The 26,179-nt window shown below is 35.0% G+C and overlaps 2 protein-coding genes across 6 annotated transcripts in view; one reads left to right on the plus strand and one right to left on the minus strand.

The window, feature by feature from the left end:
• The window catches only part of SAP30 (Sin3A associated protein 30), a 137,828-nt gene that overhangs the window by 97,438 nt on the left and 14,211 nt on the right, over positions 1-26,179 (minus strand). The gene's annotated exons all lie outside the window — the stretch shown is intronic.
• On the plus strand, positions 1,447-25,538 carry SCRG1 (stimulator of chondrogenesis 1). Its single transcript, XM_041766398.1, has 3 exons — positions 1,447-1,576; positions 21,936-22,190; positions 24,748-25,538. The coding sequence occupies exons 2-3, from the start codon at positions 21,949-21,951 to the stop codon at positions 24,800-24,802; spliced, it is 297 nt and encodes a 98-aa protein (XP_041622332.1). The 5' UTR covers positions 1,447-1,576; positions 21,936-21,948; the 3' UTR covers positions 24,803-25,538.

Below are 26,179 nucleotides of genomic sequence, written 5' to 3' on the forward strand. Positions count from 1 at the left end.
GTAAGGAGATGGGGGAAATAGGGGATGGGGATTTAGGAGTGCATTTGTCATGATGAATACTGGGAGGTGTATAGAAGTGTTGAATTACTATATTGTATACCTGAAACAAATATAACACTGCATGCTAACTATAGTGGAGTTAAAACAAAAAATAAAAACACTTCTAACTCAATGGGGAAAAAAACTAACTCATTTCTCTCTCCCTCTCCTGTTCTGCCAAAACTATTCTTCCTTTTGTATTCTTTTCTCTAGAAGAATAATGCATTATCCATTCAATGCTCCAAGTCTCTGAAAGTTAATAAAGTCTCTTCCCCTTCTTTCAACTGCCTCTACCCTAAATATAAAAACTTATTTGGTCACCAAATCATTTCAGCTTTTTTTCCTATCTTCTCTTCTGAGTTACTACAAGAGCTCCTCTTCTGTCTCTAGCTTCCTTCCTCCCACATCCTCCTTCTTTCACACTGAAGTCAAATGCTTCATCCTTTTTAATATTTTTCATCATCTTTCCATTCACTTTCAGGATAAAATCCAAAATTTTCAGTGTAGCATAGGAGGTACTTCATCAACTTGCTTCTTTCTAGTCCTCTAATTTTATCCTCTGGAACCCTAAATCCAGATACACTAAACTAACTACCTGTAATCTTCAAAGTTGTTACCCTCTCATTCACTTTCATGCCTTTCTTTATACAACCTAGAATGCTTTTCCTTCCATTCTTTGTCTAGATAATACCTAGTCTAATTTTCCAACTCCTGCAACATTACTCCAAATTGAATTTTAAAAATTAGCCAACAGTTAAAGTATAGTTAACAGATCCTAGAATTCCAGTGCAGTTTGCTCAAAACAGAGTTGAAATTCCATTTGTGCCTTTATTTGAGGCATAAATTTCTTTTTTAGTTATTTTATTTTTTTACTTTCCATTGACTGGTAATGACTCTTTAGGTGAGGATTTGGAGAGTTTGAACATATATTCAACCAAAATGTTATAATGAGAGATCTAGATGGTGAGGAAACTTAGTGAAAAAAAAAAAAACACAAAGAAACTGAAAAAAGGAAAAGGTGCTCAGCTGTTTGCTTAAATCACATTAGCCATTTCTCTTCCTCCTTCTCTCCTTCCTCTCTCCCTCTTTCCCTGCTCTGTGTCTGTCACACACACACACACACACACACACACACACACACACACACTTCTAAGGTTAAAATTACTCTGTGTTCTTTTTAAATTCCTCGGGTTTTACATTTTATTGCTCTCAGAGTCTGCCTCCCTGAGGTTCTTGTATAGACTAGTTATTTCCCTCTGTAAAGAAGCTGTTCAGTTCATCCTTGCCTGGTTTGGAAGACTCAAAGGGAGTCAGTTCTTGCAGCCCTGTCTCTCTTTTACTCTCCTCCTCCCCCAGTTCTGGCTGGAGCAGTGAGTCTGTCAATTCCAGGCAAGAGACAAGGCAGACAAAGGTTTATTTGTAAGGAACCTCCTTTTAGCACCTCCTTTTTTCTCCTTTTGCCCAAACTCACCCAGTGAATTGGAGCATTTAAGAAAATTCCTCTGCCAAGAAGACCAAAAGGAACGGAGAAGAAAGGGTATGTATTTTTTTTTCTTAAATATCATTTTGTGTCACTTATTCTACTCCAAATTATTGCTACAGATTAGAGCAAAAATGTATTTATGTGTTGAGTCAGAAGAGAAAGTCAGAGAGAGAGCTTCTCTAAGGAGATGGATATACTTTGAAAAAAGATGATGCTTCCAAAGATAAAAGAAAATAATCAGATTAAAAGGGACTAGAAAATGTATATTCCTTAACTGGGAGAGTAATTTAATCATAGGTTTAAAAAGAGACAGCTCTCTCACTGTTACTCCTAATTAATGCCCATGTCCACTCTGAATCTGATCCCACATAACAGGACCTTATTATTCCACCTCTCGGAACCATGTAAGAATAATGCAGTATATAAGTTTAGTCTTTTAATGCAGTAGCTATATCTCTATATTACCTACTCTATGTGAAGTTAACTGCAATGTCTAAGCAGGACATTTTTTTGTGGGTTTTTTGTTTGTTTGTTTGTTTTGTTTTGTTTTTTTGCTTTTAAAATCCTGACTCCTAAAAAAAAAATTGGTATAAATGTGTGATACAAAGAAGGAATTGTACAGAATTCGTCTTTGGTGTCCCCACCATAGAACACACTATGGTGTCTGTACTGCTAAGATAAAGGGAACACTTTTTCCCTTTCAGGCTTACAAAAATTCCTCTTTAAGATTCCTTAACTTGGTTATGCAGGCTGGGAAAAGCTCTCCCAAATGCTGGTCCTTTTCTCCAGTGATGATGATCTATTGTAGCCAGGAAAACAAGTAGAAAAATCCAAGACTGAATAATATCATCTTATAGCATTTTCTGAATGCATTATCTGAAGAAAGATTACTTTCAGGAAGGATGTAAACTTCATTTTTCCATTGATGAAAGTCTCTTGGGTACCTGGACTGATCATGTCTCGTTTAATGATGTTTGAAAGACGTACCCATTTTCTCATACCATCTCTTCTTTAACATGCACTTTAAGAATTCCACTTCAGGGCTCATTCTACCACGAACCTCTTCTAACACAATTGATAAGAGAGATTTTTTTAAATAACAGGTTTTTTTCTTTTTTATCATCCAAGAAAGATAAATGGGAAACATCACAAGCTAGACAGCAATGTTAATCTCTTTCAACTATAATTTTTGATATTTTAAATGTCAAGTTCTGGGTTGGAATTTTCATTTGTTTTTGAAGCCTTTGCTTCTCTTTTGCTGTGTTTTGAAAAAAATCTGAAAATGGACTGCCCTTTCTAATTCATCAACTCTATTTCATTCCACTGCTTTTAATATCAGTTCCCAGAATTGACATCAGTTGCCTGTATGAGCATTGCACCATAAATCTCTGAACACTGAAACTGCATAGCCCTGTTAGTTTTGGCCATTAAGCGGGATGATTTTTCTTTTTAAGTCTTCATTTAACTCACCCATTCAAAAGCTTTCTCATGGCAAATATTCTCATACAATCAAAATTTGCAATTCCCTATTTTATGACGGTGGAAGTGATTTGCTGCTTAATTGGAATATTTTGCTCATGACTCTATATCCTCTGCATTGATCTTTTAAAAATTATTCCCCTACTGGGATATGAATGGTACCATATAGTGCTAGGAACAAAATTAATTACATAAATTTGAATTTAAAAACCAATACATAACTATCTATAAGGATCTCTTGCTTATTTCTTTAGATATTCAGTTTTTATTTTTTTTTATATTCAGTTTTTAGTTTTGTTTTCTTTTGTAATTTGGATGTACTCCAGGAGGAATTTTAAGTGCATGTACTTCAACTGAAATAGAAAAAAAATAGAGCAGTTTGTTTCATATTTGCCAAAGTCATTTCACTCTTGTTGGCACTTGAAAATATACAGTCTTAATGGATTGCCAAGGATTAAGGTTGGTGTCCTCTAGTGAAAAAAAATAATCATGTAACATAGGAACATACTGCTTGAGACATTTTTCCACTTGCTAAATAAAAATTAGAGCTATTTATCTGCACTCAAGTAAAAGAAGAGAAAACTTCAAACATGTAATTTATAAAGTGTTAAAAAAAAAAAAAAACTGCCAGTAAATGCTTGCCAGGTGTGGAACTTTCCATCCTAGTATGTGACTGAGACTGTGACAGAAGCACTATTTTGTGCTCTGGTGTGGACATATTCAGAAGAGGTACATGGTATGGCAACATACCCACTTTCTTTTCCAGCAATTTATTTGTTCATTCTTTCAGTGAATATTTTTGGAACATTTACTGTGAGCCCAGTATTGAAGTAGGTACTCTGAGAGACGCAAAAGAAGTAGAAGTTGTAGTCCTTGCCTTCATGATGCTGGCATCTCCTCTTCCAGTCCTCTGAATATTGACTTGCCCCAGGTCTCAGTCTTTTACCTCTTTTCTTACTCTATACTCACTACCCTGCCAGTCTCATAGCTATAAATATGATCCATAAACATCCTGATGACTCTCAATTTTTTATTTCTAGCCCTAACCTTCAGACACACTGCCTACTCAATATCTTCACTTAGACATCCAATAGGCATTTCAAACTTAACTTGTCTGAAAATTTACTCTTAAAATTTCCCCACATTGATTCCATCTAATTATTCCTCAGCTCAACAAACGTTGGCATCACTTAGATCAAAAGCCTAAGGGTCATCCTTGATTCTTTCCCTTTTGCCTCATATCTTCCATCAACTTTCACCAAAAGTCTTTTTCTTCCAATTTTGTCCCACCACAACACATCTTTGTAAAGCAATCAGGGATTATTTTTAAGACATAAATCAAACACGTGAGTGTTCTATCAAAATATGCAAATGGTTTTCTAACATATTCAATAAAATCAAAGCTTTTAATCAAGTTCTGGAAGGCCCTTTATGATGATTCCATATATTCCTTCCTGGTTCTAGGTAAATACACAGAACAACCAATTTACTCAATGGTCAAATGCCTTTCAATGAATCTCCCGCTCCCAACTATAGCCATATTCTCTCTCACTAACTGGCTTATGAAAAAAGCTGACAATGACAAGGTATTATTTAGTCAAATCATTAGTTATCCAGGTGTAATTTTCAATAATTCATCAGTTGTGTATAACACCCAGTGCTCATCACATCACATGCCCTCTTTAATGTCCACCACCCAGTTACCCATCCTCCCACCCATCTCCCCTTCAGCAACCCTCAGTTTGTTTCCCAGAGGTAAGATTCTCTCATGGTTTGTCCCCCTCTCTGATTTTTTCCCATTCAGTTTTCCCTCCCTTCCCTTATGGTCCTCTGTACTATCTCTTACATTCTGCATATGAGTGAAACCATATGATAATTGTCTTTCTCCAATTGACTTATTTAACTTAGCATAATACCCTCCAGTTCCATCCATGTTGATGTAAATGGTAGGTATTCATCTTTTCTGATGGTTGAATAATATTCCATTATACACACACACACACACACACACACACACACACCCCACATCTTCTTTATCCATTTATCTGTAGAAGGATATTGTGGCTCCTTCCACAGTTTGGCTATTGTGGACATTTCTGCTATGAACATTGGGGTTCAGGAGCCCATTTGGATGACTATATTTGTATCTTTGCAGTAAATATCCAGTAGTGCCATTGCTGGGTCATAGGATAGCTCTATTTTTAACTTCTTTTTTATTTTAAAAAAAGATTTTATTTATTTATTCATGAGAGATGCAGAGAGAGAGAGAGAGGCAGAGACACAGGCAGAGGGAGAAGCAGTCTCCATGCAGGAAGCCTGATGTGGGACTCGATCCCAGGATTCCAGAATCACGCCCTGGGCTGAAGGCAGGTGCTAAACTACTGAGCCACCCAGGGATCACCTATTTTTAACTTCTTGAGGAACCTCCACACTGTTTTCCAGAGTAGCTGTACCAGCTTGCATTCCCACCAACATTGTAAGAGGGTTTCCCTTTCTCTACATCCTCGCCAAATGACATATGAGATAAATGACTAGTATCAAAATCTATATCTACGTCAAACCCAATAAATGAATAATCTGGTCAAGAAATGGGTAGAAGACATGAAGAGACATTTCCCCAAAGAAGACATACAAATGGCCAACAGACACATGAATAAACATGCTCAACATCACTTGTCATCAGGGAAATACAAATCAAAGCCCTAATGAGATACAATTTTACATCAGTTAGAATGGCTAAAATTAAAAAGATAGGAAATTCACAGTTCTTAATGAATGGATTGTACATGAGTGCTATAGGTACATAGAACAAATGAGGTATTAGAGTGGTATGGGTGGATCTGGGAAGGCTTCTTAGAAGAGATGAGTTTGAGGTTTGTCCTCAGTACATGGTTTGGTCAGAAATTAACATAAAGGTGACAACAAGCAAAAGATACACATAGGATTGAAGAGATGACTGGCCTTTTTATTATTTAAGATTTTATTTATTTATTCATGAGAGACACAGAGAGAGAGAGGGAGGCAGAGACACAGGCAGAGGGAGAAGCAGGCTCCATGCAGGGAGCCTGACATGGGACTCCATCCTGGGTCTCCAGGATCACACCCGGGGCTGAAGGCAGCGCTAAACCGCTAAGCCACCTGGGCTGCCCGACTGGTCTTTTTACTAGCTAAGAATAACGAGTGATAGATGTGGAGGGGAAGTGGAAGGAAGAAGGCCTTAGGATTAGCCCTTGGAAGTTTGCCATCTTTTAGATACCATGAAACCACTGTAGGCTCTTCCTCAGGATTAAAAAAAAGGGTTTTCAGAGAATCATTCATACTATGATTACTATACTATACTATACTATACTATACTATACTATACTATACTATGTATGTGGGCCATGCATTGTATTAGCCAGTGGGTATGTGGTAGTGAACAAAATAGACTGCCTCCATGGAGCTTTCTGTCTTAAGGGAATGATAGACATAAAATGAGTAAACTCATATAATTTAAAATGTGATAAATAGCATTAGGGGAAAAAAAGGTCACTATGAAAGAATCTAGTTGAAGAGATATTAGATTGGATGGTCAGAGAAAGGCTTTAAAAAAATGAATTTAAATTGATAACTGAAAGTCAAGAATAAGCTAGGCAAGTAAAGAGCATTCCTTCCAAAGAGGCAGTACCTATAAAAATCCTAATGAGGGAAGGAAGATTTCTATTTAATTATAAGAAAATACTCTATATATCTTTATTGTAATATATTTTTAAATGAGTCAGATGAGCTATTTTTAACAAAATATAAATTATCAAAATTAAAGCCAAGAGATAGAAATTATGTTATATTTAGGACATGTTTATATTATAAATTATCTATTATTTATCTGAAATACAAATTCAGCTCAGTATCCTGTATTTTATCTGACAATTTTATATTTTAACAATGTTAAATATCATCTGAGTATCAATATCATGTACGTAGAGACACAGGACTATAAAAGAGATCAGGAAATGATGGTATATGGATTTTGAATTTATCTGCTTTTATATAGCAGGGTGTAGAGACACTCTGAGGACTATACCTTAGTAAATACCAATCTTTGTCATGAGTTTGTCCTCAGCTCTCCACTCACTTACCCTTTTCCCCTATTCTCATTATCTTATGACCCTCTACTTCCTTCTCAATTCCCTTCACTGGTATATTTCTCTGACTTTTCTTCTGCGCAGTCCACAAATGTTAGTTTCCCAGTGTTCTGTCCCTTGCCATCTCAATTTCTCCTTAATGCTCTCCCCTATGCATACCGAAAGAAACACACCAAAATGCTAACAACCCTTATCTCTACATGGAAACTAATTGTATTTTATTCTATCTATTCTTCTCTGCATTTTCTATGTTTTACACTATTATTCCTTTTTTTTTTTTTAACTATTTAAAAAAATCCAATCAGTTTTCTTGCTATAATTAGAATAATCTAATGGAAAGAAAGCTTAAGCGGTTAACAGTCATGAAATGAACTCAGGAACAAATTATGCTTATATGCAGGAAATATGTAAAGGGCAGTAAGATCCCAAGTTTAGTAAATGGATGACTTTTTTCAAAAGCCACAAGAATTAGACAAAATTAAGCTAGATTACTAAAAATAAGAACAACATGATAGCATAGTAAAAAACAAAAAAACTAGGGAGACCAAAACTTAACATATATGAAAAATGCTAATGACTAATATAGAAAAATTCTTCAAACACAATTGGTAAAAAGCTTACAAAGAATTTACAACCCTCTCTCACCCCTCTCCTTCCACCCAGTTTTTTGATGGAGAGTAATCTGGTAAGGGAGCTTAGAGAAAAGGGGAGGGTTTTTTGTTGTTGTTGAATCTTCTGATAAAGGTATACACATATAAATATATATATTTATTATATTAAATGTAAAATTTATTTATTCATTTTAGAGAGTGAGAGAGAGCAAGAGAGAGAATCTCAAGCAGATGCTTTACTGAGTGCAGAGCCTAACCCAGGGCTTGATTTCAGGACCCTGAGATCATGACCTGAGCTGAAATCAAGTCAGATGCTTAACTGACTGAGCCACCTAGGAATCTCTATAAATATATATATTTTTAAGTCAGGTATGAGCTGACTGGATATGATAGTCTTGATAAAAAAGGAAAATAAAACAAATTAGGAAGTACATTTTAAAGTCAGACTATCCAGAAAAAATCAATTTAATCAAAACAATAGTACTTGATGACACCCAAATTTTAAAATTTGACAGTTCACTATCCATAATAGTTCTGTGCCATTAAATATTGAGTTTAACAAGCTGAGAAATTCCTCCTTTCTTGCCTATATATAAGCATCTAGATTAGGGTATACTATTTATTCTTTCAATTACATGCTGGGCATTGTTTCAGGAGCTTGGGATGCACATCAGACAAAACCCTGCCTTCCTTGAACTTACATTCAAGTCCTGGGAGACATAATAAAAATATTTTTTAACAGTTTAGAGGTTCATAAATGCCATGGAAAAGTAGAGCAACTAAGGCAGATTGAGAATATGTGAGGGGAAATAGTTTTTCTTAAAGATTTTATTTATTTATTTATTTATTTATTTATTTATTTATTTATTTATGAAAGAGAGGGGAGAGAGAGAGAGAGTGAGAGCACAAGCAACAAGCAAGGATGAAGGGCAGAGGAAGAGGCAGATTCCCTGCTGGTGAGCAGGGACCTTGATGCAGGGATGGATTTCAGGACCTGGAGATCATGACCTGAGCTGAAGGCAGATGCTTAACTGACTGAGCCACCCTGGGATACAGTTTTAAATAGAATAGATCTTAGTGAGGAGCAAGGTGAACAAAAACTTGAAGAAGGTAAAGGAGGTAGACACATAGTTAATCTGTTGGAAGAGCTTTCCAAGCAGGGGAATTAACTATGGCAAAGGCCCTAAGGTAAAAATGTGTCTAATATTTTTGAGGATTAGCTAGAACAGAATGAAAAAGCGGAAAGGTAGATATTTTCAGAGAGATAACAGGAAGCCAGGTTGCATATGAAGGCCATTGCAATGACTTTAGCTTTAATTGAAGTAATTGGAGTGATTGGAAGAGGATAAGTTTAGTTATTAGTATTTTTCTTAATTCCTTTGTACTACGGGTAATTAGGACAGTGCCTCGCATAAAGGAAATACTTAAAAATGTCTCTTACATTGAACCAAATTAAATCAGCTTGCTCCTGTTTCTCTCTCTCTAATTACTTACTTAATCAGCGAGTCCTACATCAGTACTATTCTTTGACTCCGTCACTTCCCCAATACTGACCACTCTTCTCCCGAATACTCTTGCCTACTCTTGCCAGCTTGGTCGTGGTATGGGCAGAGGAATTCTAAGTCACCAGAAGTAGCATTTGAAAATTTGGGCCTGAGGATTAAAGAATGATTTCAGGTTATTTTTCAGCAGCCTAACTAGATCAAAATACTAAAGCCTCATTCCAGAAGTAGGAATGGCAGACTAAATGGCTCCTTGAGCAAACCATAATAGGTCTTATTTGTTGTACTTTGGGACCCAATAGCTCTTACCCTATCCAAGAGGTGGTAGTCAAAGCAACCCTAATTCAATTTGGGAAAGGATGTGGAAGGGAAAAACATAGTTCTGAGAAGTTGGCTTTAGTATTAAAATTATCAAAGTACCACAGAGCTCACTTTTAGAATCTCTAAAATTTGTATATCTGCCTTCATATTCCTCCAAAAATAGATGCAAATAGTAATAGTAGTATAGAATGCTTTGCTTCACCTAAGATGGAGTAAAAAGAACTAGGTTTACTCACTCCTCTGAAACAACAAAAAAACCCACCTAAACAAAACATGAAACAACCTCTGTCAAAACACTGGATTTCAAGCAAGGAAGGACATCTTCCTATGAAAGATGGGAAACATATGAAGTATAATTTCCCTGGTCTATTGCCTTGAGGGAATTTCCAGGCTGAAAAAAATAAAATAAAAGGAGAGGGAACACACAGAGTCCAGCAGATTCCTTGAATTGAGAAAATGGAGCTGAGAGTCAGAGAGACTAAAGCAGAAAAGACTACTAAACAGAAGAAAGATACATAGAGAATGCTGGATGTCTACAGAGGGCCCCACTGAAGTATTCAGAAAACTAACTTGTACATGCAAATGAGGAAACTGTCTATGGTCAGGGGGAAAGGATTAGAAAACAGTATCTGGCACTCACAAAAAGTCAGAAATACTTACAAAGATAAGTTGAAAAAACTTGTAATTCATTGGCCACTGGAAGGAAGGCATGGCCTCACTAGTGAGGAATAATTAGTCCTAGAATGAGTTAGAACCATCTAGCAAATCATAAAAGCAAGTTCTGAAAGAATCAAACTGTTTCCAAGAAACTTAATTACATCCCAGAACAAAGCACAAGAATATTTATAAGAATACAAAAATATCCAGCACCCAACAAGGCAAAATTTAAACTATCTGAAATCTAATCAGGGATTACCAGGTATACAAAAAAAGCAGGAAAACATAACATATAACTATAAAAATCAATCAATTAAAACCAACCCAGAATTGATACAGATGTCAGTAAGAGCAGCAAAGGACATTAAAGCAGATACGTCATTAAGGTGCTGAAAAAAACCCTAAACTGTCAAACTACCATTTTATAACCTGAAGAAATATCTTTCAAAAACAAATGTAAAGTAAAAACTGGGGGGATCCCTGGGTGGCTCAGTGGTTTGGCGCCTGCCTTTGGCCCAGGGCACGATCCTGGAGACCCGGGATCGAGTCCCACGTCGGGCTCCCTGCATGGAGCCTGCTTCTCCCTCTGCCTGTGTCTCTGCCTCTGTGTGTGTGTGTGTCTATCATAAATAAATAAAACAAATATTCAAAAAAATAAAGTAAAAACTGTTACAGACATATAAAAATTTAAAGAATTAACCACTAGAAAACCTACACTATAAGAATATTAAAGGACATCCTTCAGGCATAAGGAAAATGGTATCAGATGGAAACGCCTGGTGGCGTTCATTAAAATGAACACAGCACTAGAAATGAAAACTACATAGATAAAGTATAAGATTTTTTTCCTTATTACTTAATTCTCTAAAATACAATTGTTTATGCAACAATAATAACATATTCTGGGTTTTTAGCATATACATTAGGTATATAACAACGATAGTATAAAGCATGGGAGGAGAGAAATGGAAGTATACTATTTTAAAGGTTTTTTAAAGATTTTATTTATTTATTCATGAGAGACAGAGAGAGAGAAAGGCAGAGGGGAGAGAGAGAAGCAGGCTTCCTGCAGGGATCGTGATGTGGGACTCGATCCTGGGACTCCAGGATCATGCCCTAAGCTGAAGGCAGACATTCAACCACTGAGCCACCAGGCGTCCCTTAAAGTTTTTATACTATAGGTAAAGTGACACATGTCATTTGAAGGGAAATGATAAGTTAAAGTATATACACTATTAATCTTAAGGCAACCACTAAAATAACAAAATGAAGGATTATAGCTATGCGCCAACAAAGGAACTAAAATGAAATCACAAAAAGATGTTCAATTAATCCAAAAGAGCACATATAAAAGAGGAAAAAAGGAACAGAGAATAGATCAAACAGAACACAAAATGCAAGTTGATAGATTTAAACTTAATGATGGCAATAATCACATGAAATGTAAATGGTCTAAATATTCCACTTAAAAGGAAGAGATTGTCAGTTTGGATAAAAAAGCAAGACCAAACAATAGACTACTTAAAGGAACACATTTGAAATCTAAAACCACAAATGAATAAAAATAAAAGTATGGAAAAATTTATTCAGGGTCAGAAGATCCAATATTATTAAAATGCCAGTATCCTCCAAATTTATCTATAGGTTCAATGCAATCTCAATTAAAATTTCAGAAGGCTTTTTCTGTAGAAATTGAGAAGCTGATAATACAACTAATACAGGAATGCAAAAGACCTATAATTGTCAAAACAATTTTGTGAAAGAAGAAAGTTTCAGGGCTAATTCTACCTGATTCTAAGAATTATTATAAAGTGACAGTAATCAAAACTATAGTATTGGTGTAAAGATAAATTAAAAGATCAATGGAAAAGAATAGAGTCCAGAACAGGCTCACAGCTATATATATTTTTTTACTTTGTTCTTTATTTCTTTATTGTCTTTTCATTTATTTTCCTCAATCCTTTTTATTGTTTATTAATTTTTTAAAAATTTTTTTTATTGGAGTTCAATTTGCCAACACATAGCATAACACCCAGTGCTCATCCCACCAAGTGCCTGCCTCATTGCCCATCACCCAGTCACCCCAACCCCACACTCACACCCACCTCCCCTTCCACTACCCCTTGTTTGTTTGCCAGAGTTAGGTGTCTCATGTTCTGTCACCCTCACTGATATTTTCACTCATTTTTTCTCCTTTCCCTTTATTCCCATTCACTAATCTCCATATTTCCCAAATGAATGAGACCATACAATGTCCGTCCTCCTCCAATTGACCCATCTCACTCAGCACAATACCCTCCAGGTCCCTCCACGTGGAAGCAAATAGTGGGTATCTGTCATTTCCAATGGCTGAGAAATATTCCATTGCATACACAAACCACATCTTCCATTCATCCATAAAAATTAAAATTAAACAATAAAAAGGAATGCCAGATTTCAGGTTGTACTACAAAGCTGTGGTCATCAAGACAGTGTGGTACTGGCACAAAAACAGACACATAGATCAATGGAACAGAATAGTGAATCCAGAAGTGGACCCTCAACTTTATGGTCAACTAATATTCGACAAAGGAGGAAAGACTATCCACTGGAAAAAAGACAGTCTCTTCAATATATGGTGCTGGGAAAATTGGACACCCACATGCAGAAGAATGAAACTAGACCACTCTCTTCCACCATACACAAAGATAAACTCAAAATGGATGAAAGATCTAAATGTGAGACAAGATTCCATCAAAATCCTAGAGGAGAACACAGGCAACACCCTTTTTGAACTTGGCCACAGTAACTTCTTGCAAGATATATCCATGAAGGCAAGAGAAACAAAAGCAAAAACGAACTATTGAGACTTCATCGAGATAAGAAGCTTTTGCACAGCAAAAGAAACAGTCACAGCTATATTGAAAACTGATATTTTTTAAAAGATTTTATTTATTAATTTGAGAGACAAAAGAGAGAGAGAGCACTAGCAGGTCAGAGGAGCAGAAGGAGAGGGAGAAACAGACTCCTCGTTGAACAGGGAGTCTGATGCAAGGCTCAGTCCTAGGACTCTGGGATCATGACCTGAGCCAAAGGCACACACTTAACTAACTCAGCCACCCAGGCACCCTGAAAACTGATATTTCACAAAGATGCAAAGGCAACTCAGTGGAGAAACAACAATCTTTTCAAATATGGTACTGAAACTACTGAACAACCATAAAAATACAGAAAGAATTTCAACCACACCACTCATTAAAATAAAAAATAAACTAATATAGATCACAGAACTAAATGGGAAACCTAAAATTATAAACTAGTATAAGAAAACATAAGAGAAAATCTTTGTGACCTTGGGTAAGGCAATGATTTCTTAAATATGACAATGGAAGCATATTTTATTCAAGAAAAAAATTGATAAATCAGACTTCATCAATTTTAAGAATTTTTGCCCTTTGAAGACCATTGTTAAGAAGGTGATAAGGAAAGCCATAGGTAAAGAGTAAATATTTAGGAAGTATATATCTGATAAAGCACTTGTATCCAGAATATGTAAAGGACTCTCAAAACTCAGGAAAACCACCTAATTTTTAAAACAGAGCAAAAGATTTGAACAGGTTGTTCACCAAACAAGACATACAGATGACAAATAAGTACATGAAAAGGGACTCAACACCATTAATTATTAAGGAAATGCAATACAAAACCACAATAAGACACTAGAATGGCCAAAAGTTAAAGACTGACCATACCAAGTGTTGGAGAGAATGTAGAGAAACTAGAACATTTTTATACACTGTCAGTGGGAATGTAAAATGATACAATCACTTTTGAAAAACAATTTGGCAATTTCTTGTAAAGTAAAACATACTCCTATCATACAACCCAGCTATTCTACTTCTAGGTATTTGTTCAAGAGTAACTAAAACTATAACCTTACAAAGACTCATACACAAATATTCAAAACAGCTCTTTTTATAATAGCCCAAAACTTAGAACAACTCAAATGTCCATCAACAGGCAAATGGATAAATGATCTATCATTTATATAATGTAATACTTCTCAGCAATAAAAAGAAGTCAGCTATTGATACCTGCAATGACATGTATAAATCTCAAAAGAAGTATGCTGAGTGAAAGAAGTCAGATAAAAAGAGCACATATTTTATGATTCTGCTTATACAAAACTGTAGAAAATGCAAATTTATCTCCGGTGATAGTAGATAATTTGTTGTCTGTATAAGAGTGAAGGGAAGGGAGGAGTAAGAGTGATGAATTACTTAAGGGCATTAGGAAACTTAGGGATAACAGATAGGTTCATTATCTTGATTGTGGTAATGGTCAATATATTGTTTAAAACTTAACGGTTGTGGAGATTTCTGCCACATAGTAAATGTTCAGTGAACAGAAGCTCTAATGAACGTTCTTTGAAGATTAATCTGAAAAAAAAAAGTCAAGAAATGTGACTTTAAAAAAAAAATACCACCTATCTAATGGGTATAAAGAAGATCCTAATCTGAAGCAATTGAGAACGAGAGCACCTCAGAGAACTATATTTTTTAATGTAAAATTTAAACTATGATCTGTAAAAATTTATTGGAAGACATTTTCATATGTCTATATATTAGATTGTGATGTAATACAACACTGTCTTGCTCCACCAAATCTGAAAAAATATAAAGTGAAATAGATTTCTTATTTTTCTTTTCTTATGCTAATTTTGGAGCCAATATCAAAAGAAAGTTATCAAGAATAGAGTAGGATATTACATAATGATAAAGGAGTTAATTTTCCAATAAGACATAACAATTTTTAACAGGTATGTACCTAACAAAAGAGCATCAAACTGCATTAGGTAAAACAAATAGGATTGTGAGGGAAAATAGACGAATTCTCTATTGAAATGGAACAAATCCTACAGGCAGAAAATTAGTAAGGACATAGTAGAACTCAAAACACCACCAATGAATTAGATATAATTGACATCTATGGACTACTTAACCCAATAATAGCAGAATACACATTCTTCTCAAATTCACACAGAACATTCACCAAGACAGATCATATTCTGGGCCATAAAACACAATTAACAAATTCAAAAGAATAAAAATCATATAATTTCTCCTCTCAGACCATAACGAAATTAAGCTAAGAATCAATAACATAAAGATAACTGGGAAATCCCCAAATAGGTGGAGATTAACACAACTCTAAATAATGCATAGGAGCTAAAAAGAAATTTCAAGAGAACTTTTAGAATACTTTGAACTAAATAAAAAGGAAAACTTATCAAAATGTGTGGGATGTAGCAAAAGCAGTGCTTAGAGGGAAATTTATGAATGCATTAAATGTAAATATTAGAAAAGAAGAGAGATCTAAAATCAATCACCTTAGTTTCCACCTTGGGATTAGAGCAAATTCAATTTGCTTCAAAGTAAGCAGAAAAACAAAATAATAAGAATTAGAAGTGCCTGCTGGCTCAGTCTATTAAGCATCTCCCTTGGGCTCAGGTTGTGATCCTGGGTCCTGGGATTGAGCCCCACATCTCATCGGGCTTTCTGCTCAGCGGGGAGCCTGCCTCTCCCTCTCCCTCTGTGCTCTCTTTCAAGTAAATAAATAAAATCTTTAAAAAAAATTAGAACAGATAAGTGAAAAAAAGTCAGAGAAAGATAAATGTCACATAATTTCATTTTTATTTGGAACCTAAAACACAAACAAAACAAAAACAAAAAAGAGGAACAATATTCATAAACATAGAGAATTAGTGGTTGCCAGAGGGAAGGGTTGCCTATTTAGGGAATAGGCAAAATAGGTGGAAGGGATTTGGAGGTACATGTTTCTGGTTATAAAGTAAATAAGTTATTAGGATGAAAAATACAGCATAGAAAGTATAGTCAACAATATTGTAGTAATTTTGTATAATGACAGATGGTAACTACATTTATCATGGCTAGCATTTCATAATATACATAATGGCTGAATCACTATGTTGATCACTATATTGAAACTAATATAATATGTCAACTATACTTCAATCAAAAAATAAAAGGAGAAAATTAGGAATTCAAGTGGAACACTTAAACAATGAAGGGCTTTTTAGTTATATGAAGAAATTATTAAATTTTTTGTTATGCTAAAGAGTATTGTGTTATGATTTTTATTTTTGTATTTATTATTTTTAATTTTTTAAAAAATATTTTATTTATTTATTCATGAGAGACAAAGAGAGAGAGGCAGAGACATAGGCAGAGGAAGGAACAGGCTCCATGCAGGGAGCCCAATGTGGGACTCAATCCCAGGTCTCTAGGATCACTCCCTGGGCTGAAGGCAGATGCTCAACCGCTGAGCCACCCAGGCGTCCCATGTGTTATGATTTTTATTTATTTTTATTTTTATTTTATTTGTGTGTGTGTGTGTATGATTTTTAAAAGTCATTACCTTTAATGAAATATACTGAAATATTTGTGGATAAGTTGAGATGACTAGAATTTGCTTCAGAGTAATCAAAACTGAGGAAGAAAAAAAAGTGCAGGTATAAGTGAAACAAGGGAGGCCATGGGGTGATAATAATTGAAGCTTGCAGATGAGTATATTGAGGTTCATTAAACCATTATCTCTATTTTTGTATATATTTGAAGTTTTTCACAACAAAAAGAAAATAAAAATCAATGTCTAATAAAAAAAACAATTAGAGCAGAAATGAATGAAATTAAAATCAGGAAATCGATAGAGAAAAATCAATGAAACCAAGAGCCAGTTCTTTAAAAAGATTTAAAAAATCAATAAACTTCTAGCCAAGTAAACTAAGAAAAGAAAGAGGACACAAATTATTATATCAGAAATGAAAGAGGAACATCACTACAGATCCCATGGAAATAGAAAGGATAGTAAAGCAATACTATGAACAACTCTATGCCAATAAATCTTTTAAACTTCATTAGTGAATCAGTTCCTTGCAAGACACAATTTGCCAAAATTCACACAATCTAAATAGATCTATATCTATTAAAGAAATTGAGTTAATAATAATCTCCCCAAAAAGAAAGCACCAGGCTCAAATGGGCTCCCCAGTAAAATATTTGAAGAAGAAATTAAACCAATTCTCGTCGATCTCTTTCAGAGGATAGAAGCAAAGAGAATACTTTCTAACTCATTCTATGAGGCCAGAATTACTGTAATATCAAAACCAGACAATGACATTACAGGAAAGGAAAGCTATAAACCAATATATCTCATGAACATAGCTACAAAGATCCTTAATAAAATATTAGCAAACTGAATCAAAACAAGTATGAAAAGAATGATATACCACAGTCAAGTGTGACTTAGACATGCAATGCTGGTTCAGTGTTTGAAAATTAATTAATGTGGGCAGCCCCGGTGGCTCAGCAGTTTAGCCCTGCCTTCAGCCCAGGGTGGGACCCTGGAGACCTGGGATCGAGTCCCACGTCAGGCTCCCTGCATGGAGCCTGCTTCTCCCTCTGCCTGTGTCTCTGCTTCTCTCTCTCTCTCTCTCTCTCTCTATGTCTCTCATGAATAAATAAATCTTAAAAAAAAAAAGAAAATTAATTAATGTAATCTATCATATCAATAGACTAAAAAAGAAAAATCACATGATCAGATCAACAGATGCAGAAAAACCATTTGAGAAAACCTAACATGCATACATGATAAAAGCTCTCAATAAACTAGAAATCGAGGGGAACTTTCTCAACTTGATAAAGACCATTTACAAAAAACCTACGGTTAACATCCTTAATGGTGAGAAATTCAAATCTTTCCTACTGAGATCAGGAACAAGGCAAGAATGTACCCTTTCCCCACACTTTTTCAATATCATTCTGAAAGTCGTTGCTAATACAGTAAGACAAGAAAAGGAAATAAAAAGTATATAAAGGAAGAAAGAAGATATAATACTATCTTTGCAGACAACATGATTGCCTATGCAGAAAAATTCCAAAAAATCGACAAAAAAATCTTATGGAACTAATAAGTGATTATAGCAAAGTTGTAGGAAACAAGGTAAATACACAAGCATCAATTGCTTTCCAACATACTAACAATGAATAAGTGGAATTTGAAACTTAAAACACAATAGCAACCCCCCAAAATAAAATATTTAGGTATAAATCTGGCAAAATACATACAAGATGTATATGAGAAAAACTATAAAACTCTATTGGATAAAATCAAGGAACTAAATAAATGAAGAGATATTCCATGTTCATGGATAGGGAGACTCAACATTGTCAACATGTTAATTTTTCCCATCTCGACCTACGGACTGAATGAAATCCTAATCAAAATCACAGCAAGTTATTTTGTGGATATTGACAAAGTGATTCTAAAGTTTATATGGAAAGGAAAAAGACCCAGAATAACCAACACAATAATGAAGGAGAATAAAATTAGAAGACTGATGCTACTTGATTTCAAGATTTACCATAAAACTACAGTAATCAAGACAGTGTGATACCTATAAAAGAATAGGCAAATAGGTTAATGGAACAGAACAGAGCTCAGAAAAAGAATCCCAAAAATATAATCAACAGATCTTTGACAAAGGAACAAAAGCAATACAATGGGCAAAACTAGTGTCTTCAACTAATGGTGCTGGGACAACTGCACATCCACGTGCAACAAAATGAATCTAAACACAGACACTACACCCTTCACAAAACTTAATTAAAAATGGATCATAGGGATCCCTGGGTGGCTCAGCGGTTTAGTAACTGCCTTCGGCCCGGGGCATGATCCTGGAGTCCTGGGATCAAGTCGGGCTCCTTGCATGGAGTCTGCTTCTCTCCCTCTCTCTGTGTCTCTCATGAATAAATAAATAAAATATATTTTTTAAAATGGATCATAGACCTAAAAGTAAATCGTGCACCCATAAAACTCCTAGAAGATAACATAGGAAAAAACCCTAGATGACCTTGGATATGATGCCTTTTTTAGATACAACACCAAAGATATGATCTCTGAAAGAAATAATTGATAAGCTAAACTCTAGCTTTATTTATAGTTAAAATTTCTCTGTGAAAGAAAATGTCAAGGCAATTAGAAGATAAGCCACAAGTGGGAGAAAATATTTGCAAAGACACATCTGATACAGGACTGTTAACCAAAATATACAAAAAAACTTAAAACTTAACAATAAGAAAACAACCAACCTGATTTTAAAAATAGGCAAAAGACTTTAACAGACACTTCGCCAAAGAAGATATACAGATGGCAAATATATATATGAAAAGATACTCCATCATGTCGTCATATATCATCAAGGAAATGCAAATTAAAACAACAATGAGATATCACTACACACCTATTAGAATGGCCAAAATTCAAAACAGTGACAACACCAAATACTGCTGAGGTTATGGAACAATAGGAACTCTCATACGTTGCTGGTGGATATGCGAAATGATACAGTCACTTTGGAGTACAATTAACAGTTTCTTATAAAACTAAACACACTCTTACCATATAATTCAGCAATTGTGCTCACTGGTGTTTATTCATAGAAGTTGAAAACTTACGACCATACAATACAAAAACTGGTCCATGGATATTTACAGCAGCTTTATTCATAATTGCCAAAAATTGGAAGCAACCAAGATGTCCTAGAGTAGATAAATGGATAAGCTGTGGTACATCCAGACATTATTATTTAGTGCTAAAAGAAATGAGCTGTCAAGACATGAAAAGACATGGAGGAAAGTTACATGCATTTTACTAAGTGAAAGAAGCCAATCTGAAAAGGCTACATAGGGGGATCCCTGGGTAGCTCAGCGGTTTAGCACCTGCCTTTGGCCCAGGGCGTGATCCTGGAGTTCCCTGAGACCCACGTCGGGCTCCCTGCATGGGGCCTGCTTCTCCCTCTGCCTGTATCTCTGCCTCTCTCTGTGTGTCTTTCATGAATGAATGAATGAATGAATGAATGAATGAATAAATAAATAAATAAAAAGGTAAAACTGTAGACAATAAAAAACATTGCCAGAAGTTAAGGAGGGAGAGATGTATAGGTAGATAACAGAGAATTTTTAGGGAAGTGAAAATATCATACTTTATATGATATTATAATGATAGATAAATACCATTATACATTTGTCCAACCTAAAGAATGGACAACACCAAGCATGAACTCTAAGTTAAATTATGGCCTTTGGGAAATTATGATGTGCCATGTAGGTTTATCCTTAGTAAAAAAAAAAAAAAAAAGTATGGTTCTGGTGAGCAATGTTGATATCTGGGAGACTATGCATTTGTGAGGGCAAAGAGTATATGGGAAATCCATACCTTCCTTCCAATTTTATTGTAAACTAAAAGCTACTCTAAAATAATTGTCCTTTTAATAAATCCATAATCTCACCTATATTAATTCACCTTTGAGATGCATCTAGTCACTGAAAACTAAAAAAATTTCCTTTCAACATTGTTTTTTTCAAAGTACAATATACTTATATGTTTTCCCCTCTCTTTAATACTCCTTGGTAGGAAAGCTCCTCTTATCTGTCAACAAGATGAAATCTGAATGGCTGTGGATTCTGATTCTGATTTCTCCACCATTCTGCTAGTTTTCCTTTACTACAATAGCCTCCATTCTTTTCATGCCTAACATGAAAGCCAAAGAAGCCTGATTAAATAGATGAAGAAAAAAAGAAAAAAAAAAACAGATGATGAATATACCACAGTTTTATGCAAATACTATATTTGAAGAATTCTCTCCTGGCAGAGAAAAACACTTGCTTGGTATGACCCTAAGAGCTCAAACTGAGACTGGTTGATAGAAGCTATAGAAAAATATTTTACAGTAAGGGAAACATTAGAATTGCATCAGTGGAATATATTGACTTAGTCAATAATGAGCTCCCCAGCATGGTAGGTGTTTAAGAACAGGCTAAATGCTTATTAGGGGAAATTCAAGCCTCTCTTTTCAATGAGGCTAAGATGAAGTAATCTACATGGGATAAAAATTTGCAACAAAAATGAGCCTCCAGGTAATTCTGGTAGGTTTTTAAAACTTAATTGAACTATAAACATATGCATATTATTTCTCAGTATCAGGATAGGTTTTTGTTCCTGTCAGGGTAGAATTCAAGTTCTTTGACAATATTATTCCTAGGCTATGCAAGTCAAGAACCCCTGAACTTGATGATGATTCTAGAAGTTCACTTGAGTTTTACCACCTTAAAAAACAGTTCTTGGGATGCTTGGGTGGCTCAGTGGTTGAACATCTGTCTTCAGCTCAGGGTGTGATCCTGGGATCCCAGGATAGATTCCCACGTTGGGTTCCATGCATGGAGCCTGCTTCTCCCTTTGCTTATGTTTCTGCCTCTCTTTTGTCTCTCATGAAAAAATAAATAAAATCTTAAAAAAAAAAAAAAAACCACAGTTCTCCTCTACTGAATGTACCAAAAATTAAAAATTACTCTGGGTACTTAAAAATGCAGATTCTGGCTCTAACCTCCCCCTGACCTCCAGCATTTCTTATTTAATATTTCATTGTGGAACCCAGACATTTTGTTTTTAACAATTATTCTAAATCATTATTCTAATGATTTTTATTGTCAATAGTCATAAAATTACACTTTGAGAAATACAAAGAAGAGAATAGAAAAAGATCAACTCCCAATCTTTCTATCCAAGTATTTATAAGAATGCTACAGAACTTTATGTTCAAATGAATTCCATCTTTAAAACAAAAACACACTGATACATTTTACTTTTTCTTCTATTTCAGGGCAAAAACCAAAATGAAATTTATAGTATTTGCCTTCACCATTGGGCTAACTTTGCTGCTAGGAGTCCAAGCCATGCCTGCCAGTCGCCTCTCTTGCTACAGAAAGACACTAAAAGATCGCAACTGTCACAACCTTCCAGAGGGAGTAGCTGATCTGACGAAGATGGATGTAAACATCCAGGATCACTTCTGGGATGGGAAGGGATGTGAGATGATCTGTTACTGCAACTTCCGTGAATTGCTCTGCTGCCCAAAGTAAGGAAATATAATCATGAAGTATATGGCTATGAAATGTATGCATAACAACTCTTTTTTTTCATAACAACTCTTTTAAAAGACAACTTTATAATGTGTTTGCTGAAATTAATCACCCTTTTTAAGTAAAATCCTACTTAAATTCCAGCTATTTTCTAGATTCATCTATTATGTATGAAAATGAATGTTTTCATTTAAGAAACAGAGTTTGGCAGATTTTAATAAAACTAAATGTAATCCAGAAAATTAGGGATGCCTGGGTGGCTCAGTGGTTGAACATCTGCCTTCAGCTCCAGACATGATCCTGGGTTCCTGGGATCGAGTCCCACATCAGGTTCCCTGCAGGGAGTCCGCTTCTCCCTGTGTCTATGCCTCTGCCTCTCTCTCTCTGTGTGTCTCTCATGAATAAACAAATAAAATCTCTTTTTAAAAATCCAGAAAATTAATAGCACTCCAATATATTAAATTCTAAATTCCCTGAGTTTTACCACAAAAAATCTGCCAATAGGAGAGGTTAACGTCAAAGTTTTTAAATCAATTTGAAAACTAATAAGAGGCTTTAGATAAAAGAAACTAGTGAACGGGACCAACTAATTAATTGGACAGAAAACTGGTAATGGTCAAAGAAAAACTTTCTAGCTCTACATATGAGTTAACCAGAAATGAACTAAATAAAAATTATCTACTGTCTTGGAAAATAGATGCATCTTAAGTATAATACAATGGCAGATAAATCAGTAAATTTTTGACTCTTGCTTTTAAAATCATCTTCCTCTGGTAACTGAAAAGCCTCAAATACTATGATCTTGGCTATTTCATCCTGAAATTTGCTCTTTCAAATTATTTTCAACATATGTCATCATATTTTCATTTTCCTAAGAAACCTGTGAGAAAGGATAGATATAATCATCTTATCAAGGAAAGATGCAGAGAGGTAAAATGACTAGCACCATTCCAGACAACTAGTTAATATCAGCACTGAAACTAAAATCCAGGTCTTCTAGTTTGGACCAGACATTTTTTTCTACCAAGGCAGTTGGTTTTTAACGTATGGTTCCCAGAGTAGCAGCTTCAATATCACCTAGTTCTTGTTAAAAATGCATATCCATCCTTGAGCCCTCTACAAGACCTACTGAATCAAGGAGGCTGGAGGTGAGGCATAGCAATTATGGCTTTACAAGTCCTATAGGTGATTCTGATTCATGATAAAGTTTGAGAATAATTTGTACTAAATGGTATTAAGAACTTGAGTTAAGTGGGGCACCTGGGTGGCTTAGTTGGTTAAGCATCTGCCTTTGGCTCGGGTCATGATTCCAGGTTCTCGGATGGAGCCCCACATCAGCTCCCCACTCAGTGGGAAGCCTGCTTCTCCCTTTCCCTCTGCCTCTGCCTGCAGCTCCCCTTGCATATGCTCTCTCTGACAAATGGATAAAATCTTAAAAAACAAAACCCAAAAAACAAAATAAAACAAAACCCCTGAGTTAACTGATTTCATTAAAATGACAATATTTCTCAGACTACATAAATGAAATGCTATTTAATATTAAAATACCATGTTGCTTTTTTGTAATTCTAAGACTAGAAACCAATTTATTGAAAAGTATTTGTATTTATGATACAATTTTGTTACCATTTGTATAATGGATAAGAATAGAAGTCTGGATACACAAAAGGAATTTCTATCTGATTTTGGTTACCTTTCCCCTAGTACCAACAGATTTACCTTGTTAAGTATTTTTCCTGTTTTTGCCTCTTTAAACACAAATTCTAATTTGCCACCTTATATTCTTTTCATTTTTATTGAAATATAATTGACATATAGCACTGTATAAGTTTAAGGTGTACTGCATAACTTGATAGACATATATTACAAAATGATTACCATAATAAATTTAGTTAACATTCATCACTTCATATAGTTATCAAAAATTTTTTCTCCTTGTGATGAGAACTTTTAGTATTTACTCTCTTAGCAACTTTCAAATATATGCTATAGTAGTGTAAACTACACATAGGTTGTACTTTACATACTAAGTATATTTCTAATGAGCCATAATCATGATACAATTTTATATTATTTTCATGCATTTTTATACTTTACTTTATGTGATCTTTTCAACAACAGTAGAGTTAAATAGCGTAACATTTGTCCTTTCCCTATAAAATTTAGAAATTTATTGACTTTCTAACAATTTTTTAACCTTTTGTTTCTTATCTGCAGATTTAAACTCCATGGCCCACCCCCACCCATATCAGAGAAATAATATTTTTGGTATGATAATAAGGTTTTGAAATCATTTAATTTTTCCTTTTCTTTACGGATAAATGATAGTATAATATCAATGGCAAATGGGAGGAAAGTAGGAGACTTGATTACCTTCTTGGTCTTTGTTGTTCCTGTGGCAAGTTCTGCCACTCATTCTCTTGTACTTTATTACTTAAAAAGAATAGTAATCTGAAATCCTGGAAATCATTGCCCATTTTTAATCCAGTAAAGACTAATAGATAGATACCTTAGTTTTCAGCTGAATTTAACTGATGTCCTATTTTCTTTCAGAGATATCTTCTTTGGACCAAAGATCTCTTTTGTGATTCCTTGCAACAATCACTGAGAATCTTCATGTATTCCAGAGAACATCGTCTCTCATTTCCCACGAATTGCACTATATCAACATAACTAAATTTCAATTTTGTATCCAGTGCAATAAAGCACAGATTCTATAAATTCTTTCCTAAGACATTAAACTTGTGTTAAATAAGTAGTAATAAAAATTAATTCAATTTAAATTTTCTCTGTGGACATTGTTGGCACTGGCTAAAAAGTTTGGCTGGAAAATTTTCATCTATGCTGTATTCAGTAGGCTCAGTAAAAGGATTTTTGATTGATGATTAGCCATAATCTTTCCTCGAAGGTTGAGAACTTTTGTTCTTACTTGACAGTTATTGACCATATATATACTTAACGGAAAGAACCAGTTACAAATTGAGGTTCTTAGAAGAGAATCTAGAAATTTTCTAGTAATGGGGTAAAAGGATGGGACACTTGGCCTGCTCAGTTGGTACACTTAATCTTAGGTCCTGAGTTCCAGCCCCATGTTGGGCATAGAGTTTACGTAACAACAACAACAACAACAACAACAAAAAAAAAAGAGACAGAGAAAAAAAGATGATAAAAGGGAGTCAATGTTTAAGTACATATTATGTATATAAAGTATTAAGTACATTTCACTTTACTCTTTCAAATACAATAAAAATCTTCACTGTAAGTATTAAAACCATTTTTTTAGATGCTAACTTATTTGCTAAAAATCAAACGCAGCCCATATACTGCACACACTCAAACACAGCTGTAATCCTGTATCCTTAAAATTATGTTTATCCTTGATGTATCAATTTTTCTTTAAAATAAATATATATTAAAAAGAAATATGTGAGGATCCCTGGGTTGCTCAGTGGTTTAGCACCGGCCTTCTGCCCAGGGCCTGATCCTGGAGTTCCGGGATCGAGTCCCACGTCAGGCTCCCTGCATGGAGCCTGCTTCTCCCTCTGCCTGTGTCTCTGCCTTTCTCTCTCTCTCTCTCTCTCTCTCTCTCTCTCTCTCTGTCTCTCATGAATAAATAAATAAAATCTTAAAAATATATAGGTAATGGATTAGAATTAAAATCACATCAATGGGGCAGCCCGGGTGGCTCAGCGGTTTAGCGCCGCCTTCAGTTCAGGGCCTGATCCTGGAGACCCGGGATCAAGTCCCACACTGGGCTGCTTGCATGGAGCCTGCTTCTCCCTGTGTCTGTGTCTCTGCCTCTCTCTCTCTCTGTCTCTCTCTCTCTCCTTTTCTCTCTCTCTTTCATGAATAAATAAAATCTTTTAAAAAATAAATAAAATCACATGAATGTTAAAGGTAAATAAAACAGATGTTTTATTTAGAGACAGCTTTGGACTATGCCCCATGTCTTAAGGGGTATACATTGGCTAGTGACCATCAGAAG

Source organism: Vulpes lagopus, chromosome 8 (assembly GCF_018345385.1).
Source record: "Vulpes lagopus strain Blue_001 chromosome 8, ASM1834538v1, whole genome shotgun sequence".
Lineage (NCBI taxonomy): Eukaryota > Metazoa > Chordata > Mammalia > Carnivora > Canidae > Vulpes > Vulpes lagopus.